This window comes from Acyrthosiphon pisum, chromosome A2 (genome assembly GCF_005508785.2).
Source record: "Acyrthosiphon pisum isolate AL4f chromosome A2, pea_aphid_22Mar2018_4r6ur, whole genome shotgun sequence".
Lineage (NCBI taxonomy): Eukaryota > Metazoa > Arthropoda > Insecta > Hemiptera > Aphididae > Acyrthosiphon > Acyrthosiphon pisum.
This window is the reverse complement of record NC_042495.1, coordinates 33,994,288-34,018,587: the sequence shown is the minus strand read 5'-3', so window position 1 is coordinate 34,018,587 and position 24,300 is coordinate 33,994,288. Positions and strand designations below refer to the sequence as shown.

General features: G+C 33.1%; 1 protein-coding gene across 1 annotated transcript; it reads left to right on the top strand.

Annotated features, from left to right (window-relative positions):
* Positions 1-1,103: 1,103 nt before the first annotated feature.
* LOC100165732 (homeobox protein EMX1) lies at positions 1,104-24,077 on the top strand. Its single transcript, XM_001948460.5, has 3 exons — positions 1,104-2,109; positions 13,333-13,505; positions 23,392-24,077. Exons 1-3 carry the CDS (start codon positions 1,479-1,481, stop codon positions 23,656-23,658), a joined length of 1,071 nt encoding a protein of 356 aa, XP_001948495.1. The 5' UTR covers positions 1,104-1,478; the 3' UTR covers positions 23,659-24,077.
* Positions 24,078-24,300: the final 223 nt, after the last annotated feature.

Genomic DNA, 24,300 nt, shown 5'->3' with positions numbered 1-24,300 from the left:
AGGTATACTATACAACAGTTGCAAACATATTTCAACTTATCATTATCAGAATATAAAATTATCTTATATACCTGTAGTTTTTACGTGAGTAGACAATATGCAGTGCCAATATGACTACAGACGCCACTTACAGTACCTATATTTAATATTATATATTTATATATTATTATATTATATTGTGCAGATAATAATGATATTGTAGGAAAACTTATATGTAGGAAAAATAATAGTGCTAATGTGATACGATGTATTATTGAGGCATTATATATGTGTTTAATATATACGTTGGTTTATATAATATTATTATATCTTTAATATAGTTAAATATAATAGCAGAGTCCATATTATTATGTGTTACCCATAATACCTATTCCTCTACATATATATTATTACGTATATATACGCACGTGTTATATACTTACATTATATTTTATATCTATTAAAGGTAGGTACGAACATAATATATAATACATACCTATAACTTTAGGTATTTTTCATAAAATCACAAAACGCGATGACTTAATTTTAACTATATCATATAATGTATATAGGTATATCATTATCACGCGCACACGCCCGCGAACATACTCGCTCGGTATATGGTGCGCTCGCGAGGGGAAGGCGCATAATATTACATGGTGAGCAGGGCGAGCGTGGCGCGGCGGTATAGTGCAGGCGTGAAGTGGCGACGGTGCAGGTACGGTGGCGCGCATATTATTATACATATATAAATACGATATAGGTAAATGTGTAAATGTGTATACGGGTATACGTTAACGCAATAATCGAAACCAGTTTTACATATTATTCTATAGAGCAGTGTATGGTATACAGTTAACACCTTAAATACACATGTTTGTTATGGCGTTAACGACGGCGACGGTCCAAAAGTAAACACGGCGCGCGCCGGCGGGCCGCGAACGGCCGGCCAATGGGTCGCCTTGTTTCCCGGGCCGGTCTCGCCGCCCAACCGCGGTCGCCGTCGGTCACGCCCAGCGCGCGCGCCGCTCTTCCCTCTCCGACGGTCCCGCTCGCCCGTCCCGTTCACCCCACCAAACCAAGCCCACCACCGCCGCCGCCGTGCCGACCGCGCACGGGCCCGGACCTCCGCCGGCAGCAGTCTACCGTCGTCGCCCGCACGTTGCATACGCGTACCGTCGTCGCTCTTGTCGCTGTCTTACTGTCGTCCTGTCTGTACTGCAATTATTTTTTTCGCGCAGTATAATTGCTGTGTGCGCGCGAGCGTGTTCGAAGTGCAGTGCGCGTAAACTAAACGACCCGCTCGAATGTATCGGGCAACCGCGGTTTATGGTACGTCGTTGGCGCGCGAATGATCGTATTTCGATTTCTGCGTTTTAAGATTTTTCTATTTAAATGACAATTTCGTGTTAAGTACCCATACAAAATTCGTATATTGGAACCGACCTAATATACTATATATATCGCTACGATCGATTGTCTCTACGTCGTCCGTTAAAATGATACAAGTGGCCGCGACGCCGATGATCGTCAAACCGAAAATCGGATTCTCCATAGAGTCCATCGTGGGCGCGGGTTCTCGGTCGCCGGCCAGGAGCGAAGGTTCTTCGGTGGCGCACGACGAGAGTGAAGCATGCAGTTCGGCCGCTGGATCACCGCTGAACCCGGGAAGTGTATCGCCGCCGCCGCATCACCACCATCACCACCACCAACAACACCATCAGCAACACCAGCATCAGCAATCCCATCACGTCCACCAACATCAGCAGCAACACGAACAGCAGCAGACTTCTGCAGCAAGTGGCACCACGGTGTTCAAGCCGTCCGCACTACCAGCCTCCGCCGGTTACGGGTCATCATCCGTGGCCGCCGCAGCCGCCGCCGCCGCAGCCGGACACTTGGCCAAAGGGTTGCAGTACGTGCATGAACCGCTGACGCCACCGCCCGCTCACCCACATCCTCATCATCCGTTTGCGTTTGCCGCAGCCGCAGCCGCCGCCGCCGCTGCAGCGCACCACTATCAGCCAAATCCGCACCACCCGCAACACCAGCCTACCCGTGACACGTACCCTCTGTACCCGTGGCTGTTATCCCGACACGGAAGGATATTTCCTCACAGGTTTCCCGGCGGTGAGTACTTTTTATATATTATGCAATCTATACTTAGGTACCTCAAAATACCCAATTACCTATACTACTCTATTATTTATATAGAATATATAGGTATTCTATGTATATAATTATTATTAAAATATAACTCAATGTATTGATTATCAGTTATACCGCTTCACTAATTTCTTTGAAAACGAATTTATATAATCAAACTATATACATAGCATCTAGTACCTACCTACATAATATTATCACGAGGGCTCGGAAGTTGATGACCTTAAAAATAATAAAAAATGACCTAAAAAAAAATGCAAATATGACATAAAAATGACAAAAAATGACCTAAAAAATTGCAAGTATTAGTTAACGAAACACATTTGTGGCGAGGAGAGCATCGTCTAAAAAGTTCTAAAAAAAATGCAAAATGCATCAACTTCCGAGCCCTAATTATCACACTTTCAAGTATCTTAACGGCGTAATGTAAACTTAATACATGGTACCTAAATATACATTGCCGCATATTATTATAATAGTCATGTTCTTAATTAAACACACCTGTTGTATTTAGGCTCATAATATTATATACCTAGGAACGATTTTATTATTATACTGAGTAGGTATACTAACTACTATATAATGACACGTGCGACGTATCCACACGTACCTAGTAGAACGTCTTAATTTTTTTTCCCGCCCTAAGTATAAGTAAGTCACATTTCCGAGCGATGGTACGTCCATCGCCTCTATATAAGTACTTTACCTACCTATATTAAATCGAATCGACATGTTTTTTTCAAATACTCAAAATATATATTTACACATTTTACGTAACCACATCGATATTTGTATTTTTATATTATATTATATAACATATCTCTACTGTACCCTTACTGTATATAAGTATTAGCTGGTATACCTACGACCTAAACTGAACATTTATACTTTATACCTAAGTATTCGAATAATATTCACAAGAATTAAAAAAAAAAAAGGTAAAAAAAGGTACTGTTACATTTACAATTTTTTCTTTCTTAAAGTGCCCATTACACTCGCCACTACATTAATGTCTTGGGGAAAAAAATGACAATAAGTTACGCAATATATAATACGTGGGGTAGGTATAAAAGTACCTTTACACGCAACATGTGCCATTTCTATTGATAAATACAATAATATGGTTCTGTTAAGATTATTATTTTTCACATTGAATTTCTCGCAAATTTCACTCGGACAAGATACAAAGCCGGCATCCGTTTATAATATAATTTGTAACATATTTTATACTTAAGGTGAATAGTGTTTCAGAACCCCCAGTGTGTACAATACGACCGGTCGAAATTCTGCACAGGCCATACGGTTATATATACGATATAATACAGATTCTATTATAATATTTATATCGGTATATACTACCTAAACGTATATTTTTATAGATTATACAACACTATATATATATAAGGCAACGGGAGACGCTGGGCGTGCAGTTTAATAATATAATGATAATAATACAATAATACTAATAGTGTGTGTGTGTATAAGCTCTTCGGCAGGGCAAAGAAACAGTGACCCAATAAAAATTTGTCCTACAATAAGTTTTACGTATTATAGTTTGTAGGAACAATATAATAACACGCATGTAGTAGGTAAATAAACGATTCTTGGAGTGTGTGGTGTATAATATGCACCCATATTGAAAAAAAGGTGTTCCGGGGTATTATCATTGAATACGATATATGATGCAACGCGCACACACGACTATTATTATTACATTATATATGCTCTTCGGATACCGTTTGAATGGAAAAAAGAGAAAAGAACAAAATATCTGGTAACCATAAAACTTCTGTCCCGTGCAACATTCATGTCACAGTGTGTGTCCAGCTCTATACCCACAGTGCGCGTTAAGTACATATACGTATTTATATAATATACGTCCAATTTCGGGATCTTCCTGGTGTACCTTTTGTAAATCGCTTATTGTATACTTTTTTTCATATGGTCGCATTTGCGCAACACATTATATATAACAAGAGTCCCGTTATATAGGTTTTCCTTCTGACGTGTGCGATTTAAAACTCAATAATAAATAATTGTATAGCAATATACATGCTATATAACTGTTAAAAATAATGTCGATCCCTTAATAAAAAAAATAAATAACTATATACACACATGAAACATTTTCGGCATACCTACATCGCGTATGGGATTATCGCATCGTTACATAGAATTTTAGGAATACCGGATGTACCTAAAATATAATTCCTATAGTGATGTTAGATAGTATTGTGCACACTGTATATCATTTCGACTCTGGTTTAACGTTTCTCCGCACAGAACACTATAATATAGAATGCACTATTGTATCATACTATTACTACATAATTTATAATATATAGGCGTACAAACAATGCGCATGTAGGTGCCTAATATACCAATATGTTTATACCACGTTGGCACAAGTTATATTATATTATGTACCTATTATAGTATGCGTATACCTACGTCTCAACGCAAATATTGCCATCATTACGGAGGCCAACACTTCGCATTTATATGTATATATAATACACCAGGGCCGCAACATACGAGTAGGTAATAATAATGCAAATATTGTAATGTGTAGCATATATTATATGGGTATTGTTATAAGTGCAGATTTTTTACACTGCATAATATTTATTTGTACTTGTACACAATATAATACGATTTTAAACGCGCGATAGTTAAGTAAAATATATACTATATATAGGTAGGTACCACTTTTCCATTAGATCGCCCACATTATATCGCTCATTAAATCAATTGTTTTTATCGACAAATTTCCAAATCGTAGCCCATATAGTATGCTGTCGAAATTGACGGCACAGATTTAAAGAGGATATATGATTTTGCTGTCTCACGCATTATGTGAGTAGGATTATTTTTCTCACTTTTATAGTATCTGCCTATGTATATATATTATTATACATAGTTACCTATATGTATAGGTACAAACCAAACATGTACAAAAAACATGGTTGTTTATAAACAATTGTGTGTAGTGTAGTAAACAAATCGTGTTTCCGTTTTGTGTGTGTGTACAACGCGACATGTATATACTTAATATAGGTACCGCACTACCGTGTAGTATATATAGTGACGACACACCCTGTCTGTGGCTGGTTATCGTCTGTAGGTACTGTATATATACAATAATGTAAGGCATTATGTTACAGACACACGCACACTCACATAAATTGTATGTATTTTAGATACTCAAAAATAAATTACAGCAGCGACAATAATATTGTAATAATCGCATATAATTAATGTCCAATAATAATAATAATAATAATAACGGTATGTATAATAACGTGTTGTAAAGTTAACATAATATAATGATGCAGTGCTCACTGCTCGTAAAGTTGTTGTTCGTTATAATATACGCGATACTGTTTTACCTACAAACTCACAAATTGTATGCCTATATATATTACAATGTACCGAGAACATTGTTATACTGTAATTTGTTCTTCTTCAATCCGTTCTTAGAAATCAGTTAAGTATTTGAATGAAAGACTGCACGCCATATTAATATATCAGAGAGAACGCTAGCACGATTGTATAGTGTGTATACTGTATAATATCGTGTATGCTATGCACCTATAAGACAATTCCCCCCCCCCCTCAAGTAATATTATAATAATAAAAATAATAATATATACCTACCTAATATTTAGAACTGGTATTTTACCTTAAAATATATATTTATAGGGATAACAAAATAGTATGTTTAAGAAAGAATGCCTATGTCTATGCTCATTTTTTCTTATTAATTACCTGTATTTTATTTACAATATCTTTTAGTCATTATACTTTTTATAATAAAATTATATATTTACTTATAGTTTGGCTTAAAAAATATTTGTTTTTATTATTATTATTAGTATATAACACTCTTTATTATTGTATCAAAGAGCCAATCGAGAATAAAATATATTATGTACTTACATAAATAATCGAGTAAATAATTATATTTATAGAAATATTTGAAAATTGACCATGTTTTATTTTATTTTACATTAGGTAGAACAAAATTATAGATATTATACAAAACAATTTTCATATTTATGTAAATTAAAAAAAAATCTAGGGGATGTACTATTCTACCGAAAATGTCTAGGTTGGACAATATTGTTCACTTATACCGTGTATAGTACTACTGTACAGCGTATACAACACTTTATAATATTTACTTACCTATTGCTTAAAATAAGTACCTAATGATTAATGAACCATTCGTCGAAATCGGCGAGAACAAGACTTCATAATCTGGAGACGCATTCTAACCATACATTTAGCGCAGTGCACCTATATATAAATATATAATATAAATAATAAATATACGTACATAATAGTAGAAACCATAAACGTCCACTTCAAGAATACGCTTTGATACTAATATTATTCATCCGAAATTTCTGCTGCGTGGAGTATCAATTTATCTTGTCATCGCGATCTTCACGCGCAATGACCGTTTCTAATGGTCTATAATATAGTCTCTACGAAGAGAACCTGTATCTGCCTATATCCGTAGTATAGGTACGCCTATAATAATATAATGTATTATTATAAATATTATTATTATTATACTTGGCCGCAGTTTCCCTTGGGCTACAATACGACTTCGATCAAAGAAAAAAAACCAAAATCTATAAAGTAACCGATAACAAGCCACTGTGTGTTGATATGTATTAGATATATATAGGTACATCATATACATTGCATATTAAATATATGTATAGGTACGCGCGTTAAGGTTCAAATTACTAATTACTGCGCTGACGTTGTTGTGATTATTATACGTGTACACTGTATACATGCGCATAGCGTATTATATTATTATAATAAGCGAGCCACCGCCGCCCGCGGATCGGTTAAAAAAATCATAATTTTTCATAGCCATCGTATGCTAAGTATACTAACTCATTTACCGATGATAAGTTGATTTGTATTTAATAGGTAATTATGTAGCGCCGCAGTGGTATAGAGGTACACCTTATACACTCACCTCTGTATATATATATTATTACACATGCAACATATACACGTGGATTTAATACTATTTGAAAACGGCGATTGATTTGAAACTAATATTATGTATGAAGCCGTCAATTTTATTACACGTTACAATAATATATTTCACGTACCTAATATAATATACTATTATAGGTTATAGTTTAAGCTAAACAATGTCATTCTTCGGCAATAGTCGGGTGAATCAAATAATATATTATATTAATATTATACGATATTTGTATTATTTTAACATAATATACAAAACTAGTATATTATTATAGTTAATATTTATTATATTAAAAAAAATACATTATACATTCTATTAACCGTTCAATAACCGCAAACACGCTTTTTTATTATAATATTAGTCATTGCCATAATATTTGTGTACAAATACCTAAATAATGATGCATTGTAATATTATATATTATAAATTATATTTACGTAAATACTTCGCCAACTCTGTGCCTATATATAATATAGGTATAGACGTACATACACGTTTCGGTACATTAATTTTCAATTTTCTTGAGATATACACTATACTGCCGCAAACAACATTTATAAAAAATTCGCTAGATCGTTGCAGATGATATACGTTTTATAGATTGTATTTTTATATTTTACACCTGTATAGGTATTTATTGTGTGTCAACAGTATATATACATATATGTGCCCGTATACGCCTTCAATGCCTCTGTCCTCCGTTTTCGTTTTATATTAGGTATGATTATATATAATATGAGCTATATTATTATAAGCTGACTTGATTTCTAACACACCTATTGTTGTATTATGCATACAACCTATATAGTTTGTTTTAAAATTTTTTTTATCGAATAAATTAACAGCTATTATATTATATATTTGCAGTAGCCAGCTGGGCTATTAGCGTACACGACCGTATAATGTATATATGTAGGTAGGAGCGCGTTTAAAATCGTGTTGACGAAAATAATTGTTTGCCGGCAGCTGAAAATCTGTGAAGTATTATTATTATATTAGGAAATACGCTGCATTTATTATGCATATAATATGTATAATATCATATTATATACGATATTATGTATAATAACATAAAAATATAAAATAACACGGTTTTGTGAATTTCTTGCGTGGGTTTCCAGTATAGAATTTGTCTTGCCCACCGAATTTGACGCGTTTCCGACCGGTTGAGCTACTGAATTATACACATACGATATACGAATGTGCCTTAGGGGTGGTGTTTAACAAGTTTTATTTTACAAAATATACAATAGGTCAGCTTTCGGAATTCTCGTGCAGCACCGCTTTTATATAATAATATTGAATATAGCTATATAATACTATGTAGGTATATATACCCATTATTATGTTTAATACCTATATACCTGATGTGTACACGTTATCGGGCCCGGGGGGACAGTGTTCGGGGTGGCGGAGGTGGAGTGTATATATTATCGGAGAGGAGAAGAAAAAAAAAAAGAATAAATAAAAAATTAACGTCGCGCCGCCCGCGGTTATTAATTGCGCCGTCTCGTGGTTGTTTCGGGTCGGCCGTGCGGGCGTGACGGTTAATTAACAGCGATAAATTAGTAGTGGAACAAAAGTGAAAAACAAAATGTAAATTGCCATTGTCAAAACAATATAATAAAACGTAAATACGTATTAAGTGTATTCACGTTAGTAGATATATACATTATATATGTATAATGTATATACGATATACCTATATAATATATGTGTATAAGCGAGTACTATATATACAGGTAAACTATACCCGAGGCCTAAGGAGGTAGGTTTACGCATTCATCGGCCAACAGATGGCGTTCGTCGTCGATATAATATATAGGTAGGTATGTAAAATTGCTGCCTATATCATTATACTATGTATGTGTAACCGTATAATTATCTCCGCGATCTTATCCGCTCGCCTTACACACGCGATGACATGTCCAGCTGTCTTATCAACCCGACGAAATATCGTTATCAGGCGCCTCTAATTATTAATTACCGCGCAGACGTTGCACCTATATATCTATACATTATTTATATTATATTATATCATGCGTTGATGTAGATATTATTTATGTATATATACGCACTGCACCATGGCCGACCGCGTCCAAAATCCAAATGCGCGTGTCATTACTTTATTGTTTTATAATTTATTACAATGATGGTGATGAGGGTATATAATACTAACCACTTAAGGGTAACCAAAATAGGCCTATCGCATGTTCCAATCGTACCGACTATCCTATTGTATTATAATATAGTATTTGAATAAAACTTCTGAAAACACATTATTACTTGAATTCATCATAAAGCTTACTCGTAAACTGTTGACTTCCATACATTTTTCAATTCAAGTTTTTTATTAATTTACTATAGAATAGACATTGGACGCGATAGACTTACGATTGCCGAGATATTATGTACATTCGTCTATTTGGCCGTCGTTTTTGCCCCGTTTCTTAATATTGTATAATCCTTACGAGATAACACGATTATCCACCTGTATAAATCTATATCGTTTATGTATCATTATGTTTATTATACATAGTTCTGTGTTTGTGTATTGCGCGCGCGCGTTCGCGTAGGAAGATAGGTGGCCCGCCGTCGTCCGGAAAGGCGGTGCCAATTAATTTCGAACAATAGAGGTGGATACAAAAAAATAATAATAATGATAAACTTCCCAAAAGCGTTTTTTTTTTATCCATTTTACATATACAGACAGCTTCTTATTAGTCCCAAGCCAGATTACATTACAAAAAAAAATAATAACAATCATTTTTATACATATTATGCTGCACTGCACTTATATAACAATACTCGATATATATATATATCTAATATATTTCTCGTTACAATACAGTAAAAACCGGCAATTAACGTTTAAATTACCGGACGCGTTTGTCTAAAATGAGAATAATATAATAATTATGGTAATAATCGTCCGGACCAGACCAGTCGCGCGCACGCGTGTGTGTTGGTATATAATATGTTTCGGTCGTATAATTTTCCGAGGTGGAGTATAATATAATAGTTTTGAATACGGGATTTAGCGATTGTGGCGGGATGGGGTGGAGGCGGCATGCGCATGGTTTGTAAAACGTCGTGTAATTTTTCGGTTAAAAACAAATTGTTTCCTGTAATTATAATATTTATTGCGTGCGACTTACACACCGACGATAAAATCATGTGTGAAAATCGTTGTAAAATAAAAATTCAAAATCAACTGCGATGAAAATTACCACCGCCTATACTATATATTATATTCAACATCAAAACATTGTAATATATTTAAATTATTTTCTGTATATCGCACGCACATTATATAACAACATACCTTGCACTATTATATTTAATATGCGTGTGTGTCATAATATTCCAAACACACAGTATTATAATATTATATATTATATAGTTATTATCTGCACTGCATGTACAATGTAAATTATAATACGAGCTAAACGGTCAATCCATATTACCTATAGCCTATAGGTACATATTATGTTTAGATTACCAACTGTTGCCTTTAAGTATAGCTACGCATGGTATATACGGTGCTATATAGCTAAGTATAATATGTATTATTACTATGATTTTGCGTTATTTTTATTGTTGTGCACATAGCGTAGTAGGTACCTACTCTGCGCGTTGACGCGTATATACACAACATTTACAATAGGTAACTTATTGCTAATAGCTTATAGGCGACCTTTTTAATTCGAATGACGATTGCCGTTAATCTGATGGCACTCATAATATTAATGTTCATAATAATTTTCATATTAATTTCGTTAAATATATCATCCGTCTTTCATGTGGATAACACAGCAAATTTACACTCAGCGGATCACGTTTAACTATGTTAGTTTAAAAATTAGGGTGAACCAACTATGAAGTACTATGAAACTTGATGGTAAGAACATTATCTGTGTTGGTATGTTGGTTTTTACAATAATTCAGTTTTTAAGTGAGTTAAGGACATTTTTAATTTACGCTATATTGTATACACATAACTTGCTAAAAAAATGTAATCATCGTAAAATGCCCGCACACAAACACAGATAAAGTTCTTATTATCAAGTTTCATAATAGGTCGATTCACTCTAATTTTTAAACTAACGGAGCTAAACGTAAATTTGGTATATTATATGCACTTGTAAAATTGAGACAAGTAGACAACAATAAATGACTGTGTAGCGTCCTGTGAAAGAATAACATATAATAACATTATAATATTATGTTAGTAGCCCGCACAAAACGCGTAATCAAACAGTTATTAATTATATAATTATTATTTTAACATTATACGTATTCGAAATTTAATTTTGCTATGTTCCTATAGCAATAATAATTAATTTCTATTATTTATTAATATGTTCGGGGTTCATGAATATGATTTTATACTATGTATAAGAATTGGTATAGTGTTATGGGAGATGTGTTGTTAGTTTTAATTAAGTATACATCGAATACAATCTGTGCGCGATAGTCCGCGACGGTTTTCTCGATAAATCCTATGGAAACCAGACGAACGCGACGCAATAAAATGTTAATAACAATGGTGTCACTGTAACCACAGAATAGAATATAAAATGTTGTGATCAATGAGTAAATCGCATAAGATAATATTATCATATATTATTTCGATACTATTATAATATTATTCTCGGTTGCCGAATTACGATTTACGGTCGGCTCATATTTTATTATGATCTTTATTGGTTTGACCAATCTATATATGATGAATAATATTGTTTAGTATAAATTATGATATTATGTAAACGATTGATGAGAAATATTTTTTCATTAATTGTGTGATTGCAATATTATCTAACTGTTCTTCTCAAATAACGACACACATCTCAGCATTTTAAATGCTTACGTATGAATACAACCATGCCTGCCGTACACTATACTATACCTATATGTGTATTGTATACTAAACAGGAGATCTTACCGAAAATAACTGGTTTTGGAACCGGAACCTCACTGAAATCATTATTTAAGTTAATTTAAAAGCCGGAAATTTACTGGAACCGATACTTTTAGTTTAATCGAAAATTTGAGATTATTTTCGTTTCTTATTTGAAACGGGATCGTACATTAAGTGACAGTGATGAGTAAATTTTTTACTTATTTAGTCCTTTTCTTAGTTCTAAGCAAATGTTAAGATATCTAGTTGAAAATTAGTATTAACTCGCCACAATTGACGCCAAGAAATTGACAATACCAATATTTTATTATAATTCTTAATGAATATCCAAACAAAACCAGATTTTTCTTTTTTTTTTAAACCATAAAGAAACCGAAACCTAAATTGTTGTTTTGATAAAAACCGAAAAGAAATTTTAGTTTTTATAGAACCGAACTGGAACCGTAAAAATCATCAATGTTCCAGTTACTGAATCCTGAGTACGTTAAAGATAGGTATAGGTGCTTACCTAATTTTTGACCGGGATTCACCGTGTGCAGGATGGAAGGAAAAAAATTGAATAGAAAAACGGCTGAGCGACGATTAGAATAGAGTACCTACCTATAATATATAGCCTGCTGGTGTACATTGAGACAATATTATTGAAGTCTCGCCTACACCGACTAATATATTATGTTTAATTTATATAACAAACTCTGTATTGTCCAATTGTATATTCTAATGAAGCTGTTAACACACACGCACACAAGCGCGCGCACACATACGTATTAATATTTATATATATAATATTTGTGCGTGATGTGGGTGGAGGGGGGGAGATATCATATTGGACTCGTAGGCCCCTGTCTCGTTATAATAATAATATATTCCAAACAAGTTTCGAAAATAAATTTATTTGACACCGCCGTTGAATATTTTATCACTGTTGGCTTTCAAATTAGAGTGGGTACAATGTTATCAGGCGCAAGGATTTTCGGTATAGACCCCATGCCGTGTCGTCTTCGTGACACAATCCTTATACGCTCCTGACATCCGATTATCTTAACAACCATTAATAACAATTTTATGCAACTGTGTTCTGTTGGTCGTCGGGAAATGGTGTTATAAAGCAAAGCGTAATATCCTACAAACAAACAACACTGCCACATAATATAATATTATTATTATGATAAACGCGTCTAGCAAACTGATACTGTTTATTCTTTCTACGAATATTAAATTAAACCGTTTTTTTTTAAATTCCTTATAACAGGTCCAGACATACCAGGATTTTTATTACAACCCTTCAGAAAACCCAAAAGAATAAGGACCGCTTTCAGTCCCAGTCAACTTCTTAAATTGGAACACGCTTTTGAGAAAAACCATTACGTCGTTGGCGCCGAAAGAAAACAGTTGGCCCAATCGTTGAGTTTAACCGAAACACAGGTGAGTGTCATTATACCTATATAATATTTAGATAATATATTAAACTATTCAATACAATAATATGCATATTTTTACTAATTAATAGGTACCTATTATAATTATAGCCTATAGGTACCTATATATTTAATACCACACATTTTTTCGTAAGTCGAGGTCGAGCCATCTCGTATATTTACGGATGCGCTGTGTATAATATTATAATTTATGGTATTCGTTGTTTTAATTATATTACATTATTCGTCTGACAACCGTAGACGTTTTAATTTTGTTTCAGTGAGCCGTCGTGTTGTTTTTTGACGTTGTTTGTTTATATTTAAATGCACGGGTTATATATAGTTATAAAAAAAGATAATTTACTTAGATTTCTCATCGTCAATTTAATAATTATTAATTTGTTATTATGTACAAACGTAATTTTCATCATAATATTAACATGTTTTGCCGTTACATATCAACAATTTACCATTTTCATCAATCTCATATAATTCAATTTACAATAGGCAATAAATATAATTTAGGTACATATCTTTAATCTATAACATTAATATTTTGTAGGTATAGGTAGTAAAAACACGGATATAGTTCATATAGGTACATATTATTATAATGTAATATAATATTTAAATTCTTTTCTATACAACAATCCCAGCTATATTGGTACACTGTTTTTTTTATTCATTATTGATTAAATATAAATATAATATAGGTATATCTACTATATTATTATGACGGCTTATTCACCCGCACCTCGTGCATCTATATGCTTCATAATATTATCCACTGCTGCAGTGTCTAATCGGATTGCATACGTCTGCAATTACTTTACGTTATATTATTATTTTTTGACATTAAGCGTGTACAATGGGTAATAATGTTTTGATACCAATCTGACGTCGGTGATCATTGTCACTGATGTCAACACGGCAACGATGCGAATATAATATTTTTCATATAAAGCAAAATGCACAGTAAAAAAAAAAAATTTCACATTGAATAAAACACATCATCTAGAAGTTTAGGCATTAAAACATCTACTCGCGTACGTACATACACACATCGCACGCACACATATTATTATATTTATAATATAATAGCATTATACCAACAGCGTCATTTTCCAGTTAACCTTTTGAAAGGATTATAAATATAATATGCGATGGATATTATATATTATTATGGGAGTCAGATTAAACGGGTACTCGCTAATCGCGCAGAGGGATGAAAAGAAATCATAATGGCCGCCGTGCCGCTACCACTCTCGTCACTTGTTGTTTGACAAGAGGGTGTTAAACAGCGTTGTTAAATAACGGTTTAGATAAAATTGTTCTCGAAACGAAAATGCGTTTTTAATCATTTTTGCCGGCTATATAGTAAACCTTGTTACATCTACAACACGGACCCACATAATACGTATAATAATAATAAAATAATAAATATACATTATATATAATTACCACGTTATTATGGTCAATCATCTGTAATTAAATCGTATATGATTTTTTTTTATCTCTGTATACAACTGTACTAATTGGTTACAAAATGTTCGAGTATTTTTTCATTTTAATATAATATGTCATCATAAAAAAGTGGACTATAAAATGTAAAATGGATGTTGTCTAATTAAATGTTTACTTATATTTATTATATATATAAATACAATCATGCTCAAAGTACCTAACTAATCTCGCGTGTTTATCGCATAGTCTTCCTATATATATATATATATTTATTACAGCATCGACGTATTATAGACTATAGCTATTGACAAAACGCAGTAATTATTGGATGCCAGAAATACGTTCTGAAAATAATAAAAAAAAGAAACACGACGAAATTATTAATTATAAATTTGATTACCCACAATTATTGGGGTCAGACCTTTAGCTCGTTGATGATGATTACATTATACATATGTACGACTTTAGAGGCAATAATATTATATAGCATACACACGTAAACCGATTTTTTATTCAACGTTTTTTCGGGCATATTATATAGGCATATTATATATTACCCAATGTGGCTATTTACTCGCTGAATATTATAATAATATTACCTATATTTAACAATATTTTTAGGTATTATTTATGGGTAGGTATATTGTAGTTATTGTATAATATTATATGTACATTTTTATATCTTTTAAATTTATATTATAGTAAACACCCCGTACGCACATCCATTACAAACAAAAAATTCGCCCTGACCAAAAAAATAAAGTACAAACTCCCTAACCCATAAGGCTATAACCATCACCCCTTTTGCGCGTAATCCAATTGGATTGTCTTATACAGTTATACACAAACGATCGCGTATAAAATAACACTCGTGTAAATTAGTTGTTATTCTTTTCGGCCCGCGGAGGGGACGCGTACCTACTTATGTATATATATATATGTATATTCTCGTGCGTAACGAGGGGGATATATTTCGAGTGCCCTTCTGGGACCGTTTCGACCAATGACGGAGGCGCGTACCATATATATGCACCCCAAAACGGTAGTCATCTCGCGAGGGCAAATTATAATAATAAGAGGCGTCGTTAAATTTTTTTACGTACTCGACAGTACCAAACGGCGTTTTATTAACGCGAAACGATTTATCTCGCTCACTCCCAGAGGACGCACGGCCACGACCGTATTATATTATATTTGTACTATTGTGTGTCAATTTGTGTTGCGTTTTATACGTAATGTTTTTATATATACTCATATTATTATAGACATATAGGTAAATATAATAATGCATGACGAGATGCGCGTGTAATAATATAATATATATTCCAACCGCTTTTATCGAGGATTTATCTCGGTGACGTTGTACACGCTAGGTATATAGCTGCAGACAAAAACGATAAAATCAAATGAAATATTAATTCATAATTATTGTGCACTGTGCAGACTGTACTTACATATTATATATTATGTATATATTTAGGCACGACTTGCGAAGCACAATATTAATCCACATACAACGGCCGTTATATTTAAAACAATCGCCACATTGCACTGATACAGATCCCCCGCTCATGTTATAATATATTTTAATGTTTTATTACTATTATATAATATTGTTTAACAAAACCCGACCGGAATCGAATACTCCACCAGCGATGGCACGACGCGCGTTATTTTGGCACTAATTTTCGTTGGTCCGTATATCTGTGTATACATTAAACGTATAATTTATGTACATATATATGCTCGCATATTATTGCAATGTACGTGTGCTGTTGTACATGTATAATAATATGATACTGTGATAATAATTATTTTATAAGAATGGAATTTATGACTCGCGTGCACATCGACAATGCGAATTGGTGTGTTTTTTCAAATGTGTTTTATATATTTTATCTGCACTGACACGCCAACGGTTTAGTAGTTATATTAAAATAATATTATCATATAGCTATAAACTGATATGCGCTAGCAAAGGTTTTGCCACTTTTTTAGTATTTTATACGCTGTTATAATGGGGAACAGATCGATAGGTACTGATATTGATATACAATATGTAAAAATTACACATACCACCCACTCATCCGACCAGTTTCAACACCAAACCAATATATATGTAAATACCTAATATATCATATGTCACAATTTTTCAATAATTAAAACAAACCAGTAATATAGGTATTTTCACCAGTCGATTCAAATAACAATTTATTCAAATTATTATTTATAGAATTGTTATGCATACTGTCTTAGTCTATATTTTTAATTCAAGGCGTGACCGGTGTTGATTAAAAACTTTTTTTTAACTCAGAACCTTTTCATGTTCTTCCGAAGTTATTTAAGCAGATAATTTTCTGTATCGAAATCGAAATTCGAACAAGTAATATCTGAGTTATACTTCTTTCTGCAATACTAACATAATATATAGTAGGTATACTAGGTATAGCAAGAATAATTAATACTAAAAATATTATATTATTTATATAATAAACATGAGTATTTATGGGTTTCAAATAAATAGAGTTATTGCGGTTATACGATAAAACATAAAATATAATATTTAATTAATTTAAACTATTATTCCGATTGTTAATATTTGATAGTAGGTATAAACACATTATTTAATTAAACGGGGTATAGGTTTGACGAATCGCCACTATATACACGTAGGTAACTACATATAATATTATAATACTGCAGTGTTAAACGGCCATTTTGAACTCTGAAACAGTTCATCCATCACTACTGCTCATACGAACCGTTTTTATCGTTTTACTTGATGTCATTATAAACATCATACTGATATGCGTATTGGTACATGTACGAGCTAGGGGAAACTTTGTTGTATATTATATACATTTGTACCTATGTATGAATTCTTGCCGACAATAACTTAGAACATAATTCGCGCTCCGTAATAACAATATAACGACGGTAATATAGCGTGTACGTCTAACGTTGTGCATGAAAAACGTTCCCCCGGGGTCGGTGATATGATGCTGTGGTATAAACCGTGCTGGGGGTTGTCTCGGGGTTGGCGGGGGGTGCGATCGAAGGGCGCGGCGCGCGTCATCGGCGTTTAATGTAGCGGAAAACTGAGCTTGTTTTATATGTCTTTTGATAATAAGCGAACGCGGGCTACTACTACATGAATAATAGTATATATTATATTATAATATGCACATGTACCAGCAGACTGTGTATGCAGAAATCGCGCACGCGGCGTAGGGTGAAAATATTGCCAACCAACACGGGTCATTTGATATAAAATTCTTAATGATATATCATGATGCGATGTACATCCGTCTTATTATTATCATCATTATTATCGTTGTCATTGTATCGACAATTTCATATCCGCAAAAGCTTAAATTACTGTTGCAGTCGAGTTTCCCGTGACCTACTCATACCGCACCATAATATTCTTATTTTTTAATCAAATGGCGTGACACTATAGTTAAAAATCAATTGAGGATTGAAAATTACATGATTGCCATTATTGAAAATGCATGGAATGTGCTGCAACTAATAGTAATTTCACCATAACAGTATAGATATTACTCTCGCTATTAGGTACTCTACCTAAAATCTAAATAATTGATAGATTTCATTGTTGTATTATAATAAGATGACAATTATATACGATTTCGATCTATTAACATAATATATAATAACTAGGTATATTATTCACACTTATTCTGTTGACATAGCATTTTACATTACAACTTATAAAATAAACAAATTAAATAACAAAAAAATGATTCAACGTTTGAATATTATAAACAGATGTGCCAAACGTACTTTATATAATATAGTAGAAAACGGCATGGTTACGAAACAATGCAACATCCATGCACATTATAATGAAAAATAAAAATCCACCCGCTAGAAAAAAAACTTTGGTACCCCGCATGCAATCACGTGTGTATTTTGGTGCGTGTCATACATTTTATTATAAAATTAAATCACATATAGGTACTGCGAAAAGTCTCTGGCAAACACCAGTCAGAAAAGCTTAATGGGAAAACGTGTCGAGTACTGATTTTGCCGAAAATTGGTTTTTATACATCCCTATGTGTGTGTAAACACTGTAAATACGTAATTCAAGCAGTGTTCACATATACGATTCTGCGAATCAGATAACGATGTTTTATGTTTACATCACGTATATTATGTATATGCCGTTATTATTATTTATTACAATAATATGTTAAATGCATCATACGACAAAGTTTATATTGGTTATAGATTCACTTCGCTCTTTAAATACTAGCGTGATCGAAAACTCTGACGTGAAAAAATTATAAGTACCAAGCATGTCCACCCCTCGTTTATCATTCAACCATATTTTTATTACTTGCATTTTTTTTATTCCATTTAATAGGACCTTTAGTATAATATTATTCTTCAAATTGTGAAAATCAAAATTCAAATGATTTCTTTGCTAAAGGAAAACATGCAGCACTGCTCATGATTGATTAATCATCTGTACACATAGTGACTGTATACACACATACATATATTATAAAATATATGTAAGTATAATTCGGCGCTTTCCACGACGGGTGGCTTTACGGCTATTTATGATATATAATATAATATTATATTGTGTCACGTACCATATTTTGATGCGCTACCGGGAAATGGCTATAAATCTGGAGGAAGTAAAATAAAAATAAATAATACCCTAGAAAACAGATATTTGATTACCTCCCTTGTGCTGTAGCTTGTGAAAGGAAAGGTTGGAGGCGGGTTGACTTAAAACCGCCCTGCTGTCGTCGCGTAGCAAGATGACAACGGCAGCAGTGGTTTCGGGTACTCCTCGGAAAAAGGAAATTGCCATCGTTCGTATATAAATATATAATATGCATATATACTCGTATAGTCATCTTCGTGTATAATATAGAACATCGTCTATAGCTTATTTCGCCGCGACCCAAAACGACTCGAATTTATCATCGTCGCTGTTGCCGTCACGACGAATAATTCTCCGGACTTGTATCGAATGGGGTTGGAAGACGCAAAAGGGGTAATCAACCGTTATAAATAAAATAAAAAACGTTCCCCCTACCGCGTTTGCATAATTTTTCTTTTGACGAATGTCAAACAATTCATATTTCTTCCTGCAGGAATATGGAAAACGAAAAGTCCTATCGAAGAGCTTAACCGTATAGTCTCACAAGTTTTTAATTGTGTGATCTCATATAGTGGAAATGCCATGTTTAAGTTACAGATATAGCGATTGGAAGATTTTGAGTCTGCTACACTCCACCAATAGTAGGTATATATACATAGCCGTCAAACAATAATATTCGTTAATCGTATATTGTTACTGTGAACTCCGGTTGGCTTTATTATATAAACCCCCCCACCCCCAAAAAACCATTAGGCATAAAGCATTATGTATTACAATTTACTTCTGTGCAGTAGTTAAAACCGGAAGATCGTTCTAATTGAGAACAATAAATATTTTTATGAACGTTGTAAAATAATTTAATGAAACGTTAAAACATATTACAGCGCGTGTGTATAGATCGTAGAAAACAATATTCACGATATGTATACGCGCAATAAGCACGTTAAATAAAGTAATTATTATTAACATAGAATTCGCTTCACAAGCAATTGGTGTAGAGTTAATTATACAAAGGATAATAAATTTAAATCTCGGTAATTACACTATGTATGTTACGGCGCTAGATAAAGTTTTCTCAAGTCGAATACTATTAATTTATTAGAGAAAAACGTCTGTATGATATAATTATTACAATTAAACCGAAAAACAAATGATGATAATTTACTGTATATTTTTTTTTAATTGCTGTGGTAGACAATATATAATTACACTTAAATAATGTTTAACCTTGAGTCGTTATTTTATTTTATTTTTTTTGTTTGTTTTGGTATATCGCCCGCGCGAAATTGATTTCCGCGCGATTATTTGCATAATAATATTGCACAAACCTGACCAAAGTTTAATTGCGGCAACGTTTAGAAGTAATGTTTTATTCCCCGAAGTAATTATAATCGGCGTGGCGTCGGCGTATATGTAGGTACAATGTAATCAGGAGAGCTGTCACGGGAAAATGAATTATGAGCCGGAAAAATAATAACTCAGTAGATTGACAATAACAATAATACTGTGTTTTAACGATGATTCTAAGTTCTAACTCAAGAGCCTCCTAACTACGATCTGCAGGCCACATCCAACACGTGGAAAAGTTTTTATGGTCTGCTAGAGTCACCAACTGCAGCGAATAATCCGAAAACGAACTAATCACATTATTATTTTGTACAGTTTTTAACTCTGTAAAAATAGCAGCGACAGTAATATTAAAAACTTGCACTAATTTATTGTTTTCATAATGTTATATTTTTATTAAACAACTAAAAATTGTAAACGTGATTATAAAATATGTTTTAGCACGTAAATAGTTTTAAATTTTTATATGGTCTTCGAGTAAAAAAGTTTGCAGGAGACCCCCGATCTAACTTAATACTTATCTATAGGTGTACATAATCTTCGGTTTAATATAATACGATTTGCGCAGCGCAGCGCATCCCGAATAACGTAAATATGGTATATAATATTATTATCGCATCGTCTATATATTATAATATTATAGTGGTCGACTCACCCTAACCTTTATGTATACACTCACACACTCGCCTACATATATATATAGCAGCAGATTGCAAAGGCTGACCCCCTTTGGCGATATGTTTCTCTCACTCACCCCCTCTATCGATGTGGGTCGTGCCGAGCTACCACCTACCGACTATATAATATAAATGTGTATTATAGCAGCGCAAATATTATTTTTCAATCGTTTTATAAATCGGCCATCTTTCGACGGGTGCTTTTGGGTGTGAGCGCGCTAGTGTATGTGTGTGTGTGTTTGTGTATTTTTTGCCTTTCCGTAAATCGTATGACGTGCGGCGCTCTGCAGTATGTATGTACCCACTATATATTATTATTTTTATTTTCCTCGACGATATTTTACTCGGAAATGAAATCGCCCGAGATCCATTTTCCGTCACGTACTGTTTGCGCGCGTATTGCAGATTAACCGGCAATCATCCGCCGAGTAAACAGCCACCGGCCCCCTTATATTTATTTCACCCCCTTTTGGCCGACCCATCCACGTCAATTCGTCGAACTCGCATATTATATCATCGCGATCGTGTATACGAATATAATAATATATCCCCCAAGTACGATATTATATGTACGTATACAGGTAGGTACTATATTAAATGCATATAGAGGTATTTTGTGTCTGTACCTATATATATAGACCGTTTTATTTGTCTCGGGCGCGGAAATGAAAACAAACAGCAGCTATAATCGTCTACACCGCCGCTCTTTCCGTTTCATTCAATTAATTTTTTTTTTATTTTAATCCGCTCTTTTAATATATAAATATAATATTATATACAATATACAGGCGCCCATTATATTTCGCGCTTATCTTATCTATATTATAATATAGACTTTCAATCGACTTTCTTCGCAATATATTACATATTATAATGTGCATATATACAAAATGAATTTGTTAGTACTCGAAGTCGACGATCGATAATCACATATGTATTCATTTCCAACGGGTCTGTGTGAACTGGATTTATACTTGAGTTATATTTAAGTATTAACATTTAACGTATTACGAGCCAAAATGCAAGTTTGAAATTTTACGATTATAGATATAATATATTATTATCTATATAATAATTTTATGATATATATTTAATATTATTGTGTATGTGCCTATGCGTTCTAATCACGATACGAGAATCTTTTAGTATTATTGCAATTGATCATTATACATATTATATTATAATATTATTAGGTACAACGCGTGACTCGTCGTTATGTGATATTTTATAAATTATAATATATAGGTACCTATAAATCTAGAATACGATAACAATTTATCATCACGCGTGTATTGAATATTATACCTAATATAACTGAAGTCTACGGGCGTTAGAGAAATAATAGAAATAGCAATAAATTGTAATATAATAATATGTTAAAATTCAGTACATACGATAATATATCGACCTAAATAGCTGTTATTATATTATGTTCAGGTGTGTGTAAAATTGAAAACATTGTATTACCCGCAACATTGTATTACCTATATGGTTCCGAGGACCTCGGCCGATATGTGTCACCGTAATCTATGTCACCAAATATAATTATTTTTTTTTGGTTTCAATGTCATTCATAATTTTATAATAATGTATATTTGGTCTTCATGATTTATGTATGTCCTCTTTTATTTGGATTAAAATTAGGGTAAAAAAAAAGGTTGTGAGAACTACTGTTATAATATAGGTAGTTTAAATATAATACTGTGTTAATGTGCAGTATACTACAGTACGTTTATATATAATAACAAAGTCTTTTCTGTTCTCAGGTCAAGGTTTGGTTCCAAAACAGGCGCACTAAACACAAGAGGATGCAACAGGAAGAAGAAGCCAAGGTGCAACAACAGCAGTCGGGCGGCGGTGGCGGCCCGAAGAACTCGCATCACGTCAACAAGTGGAAGCAAGAGACCCAGAACAGTGGATCGGACAGCGAAATGCACCACTACGGCGAAGGTTCACCACAGTCGGTGCAGCACAGGGATGACGGGACGATGCACTACGACGGGTACAGTTCCGAAGCGGACAGCGAAGTCTGAATGATGCGCGAGTTCGTGGACGATGTACCAACAGTGGTATCATAACTGGACCACGCGATACCTCAACCGGAGCTCCACGTGACCTCTACGATCACCGTCTGCGCAGACCATTGATGTTATATAAAATATATCCGGATATATTATAATGTACATACATAAGTGTTTTATAATTTTGTTCAATTATTATTTTCCATCTTGTACACACAAAAATGGAAACTGTCCATTTTTCTAGTCATTTTGTGTACGTCGTTGTTTTTAAATCCTCTCTTGTGGTACATATAAATATATAATATAATATATATATATTATATATTATATATTAAACGGAACGTTGTAAATATTCGAAGGTTAAATATGTATAATGCCAGTGTGTAAATAATATATTTGTAGTGAGTATATTATATATATAAATACAAATAACTCGCAAGTTTTTTAATTATTATTATTATTATTATTATTATTATTATTATTGTATAATGTACAAAAGACTAATAAAATGATATTTTCATTTGTAGGCTAATTAGAATAAAATATATTATATATTATTATATAACATGTATTATTATTATTATTATTATTATTATTATTATAACTATTATTGTCGTCACGATAAAACAAATAAATGTTAATGTAAAAGGCTTA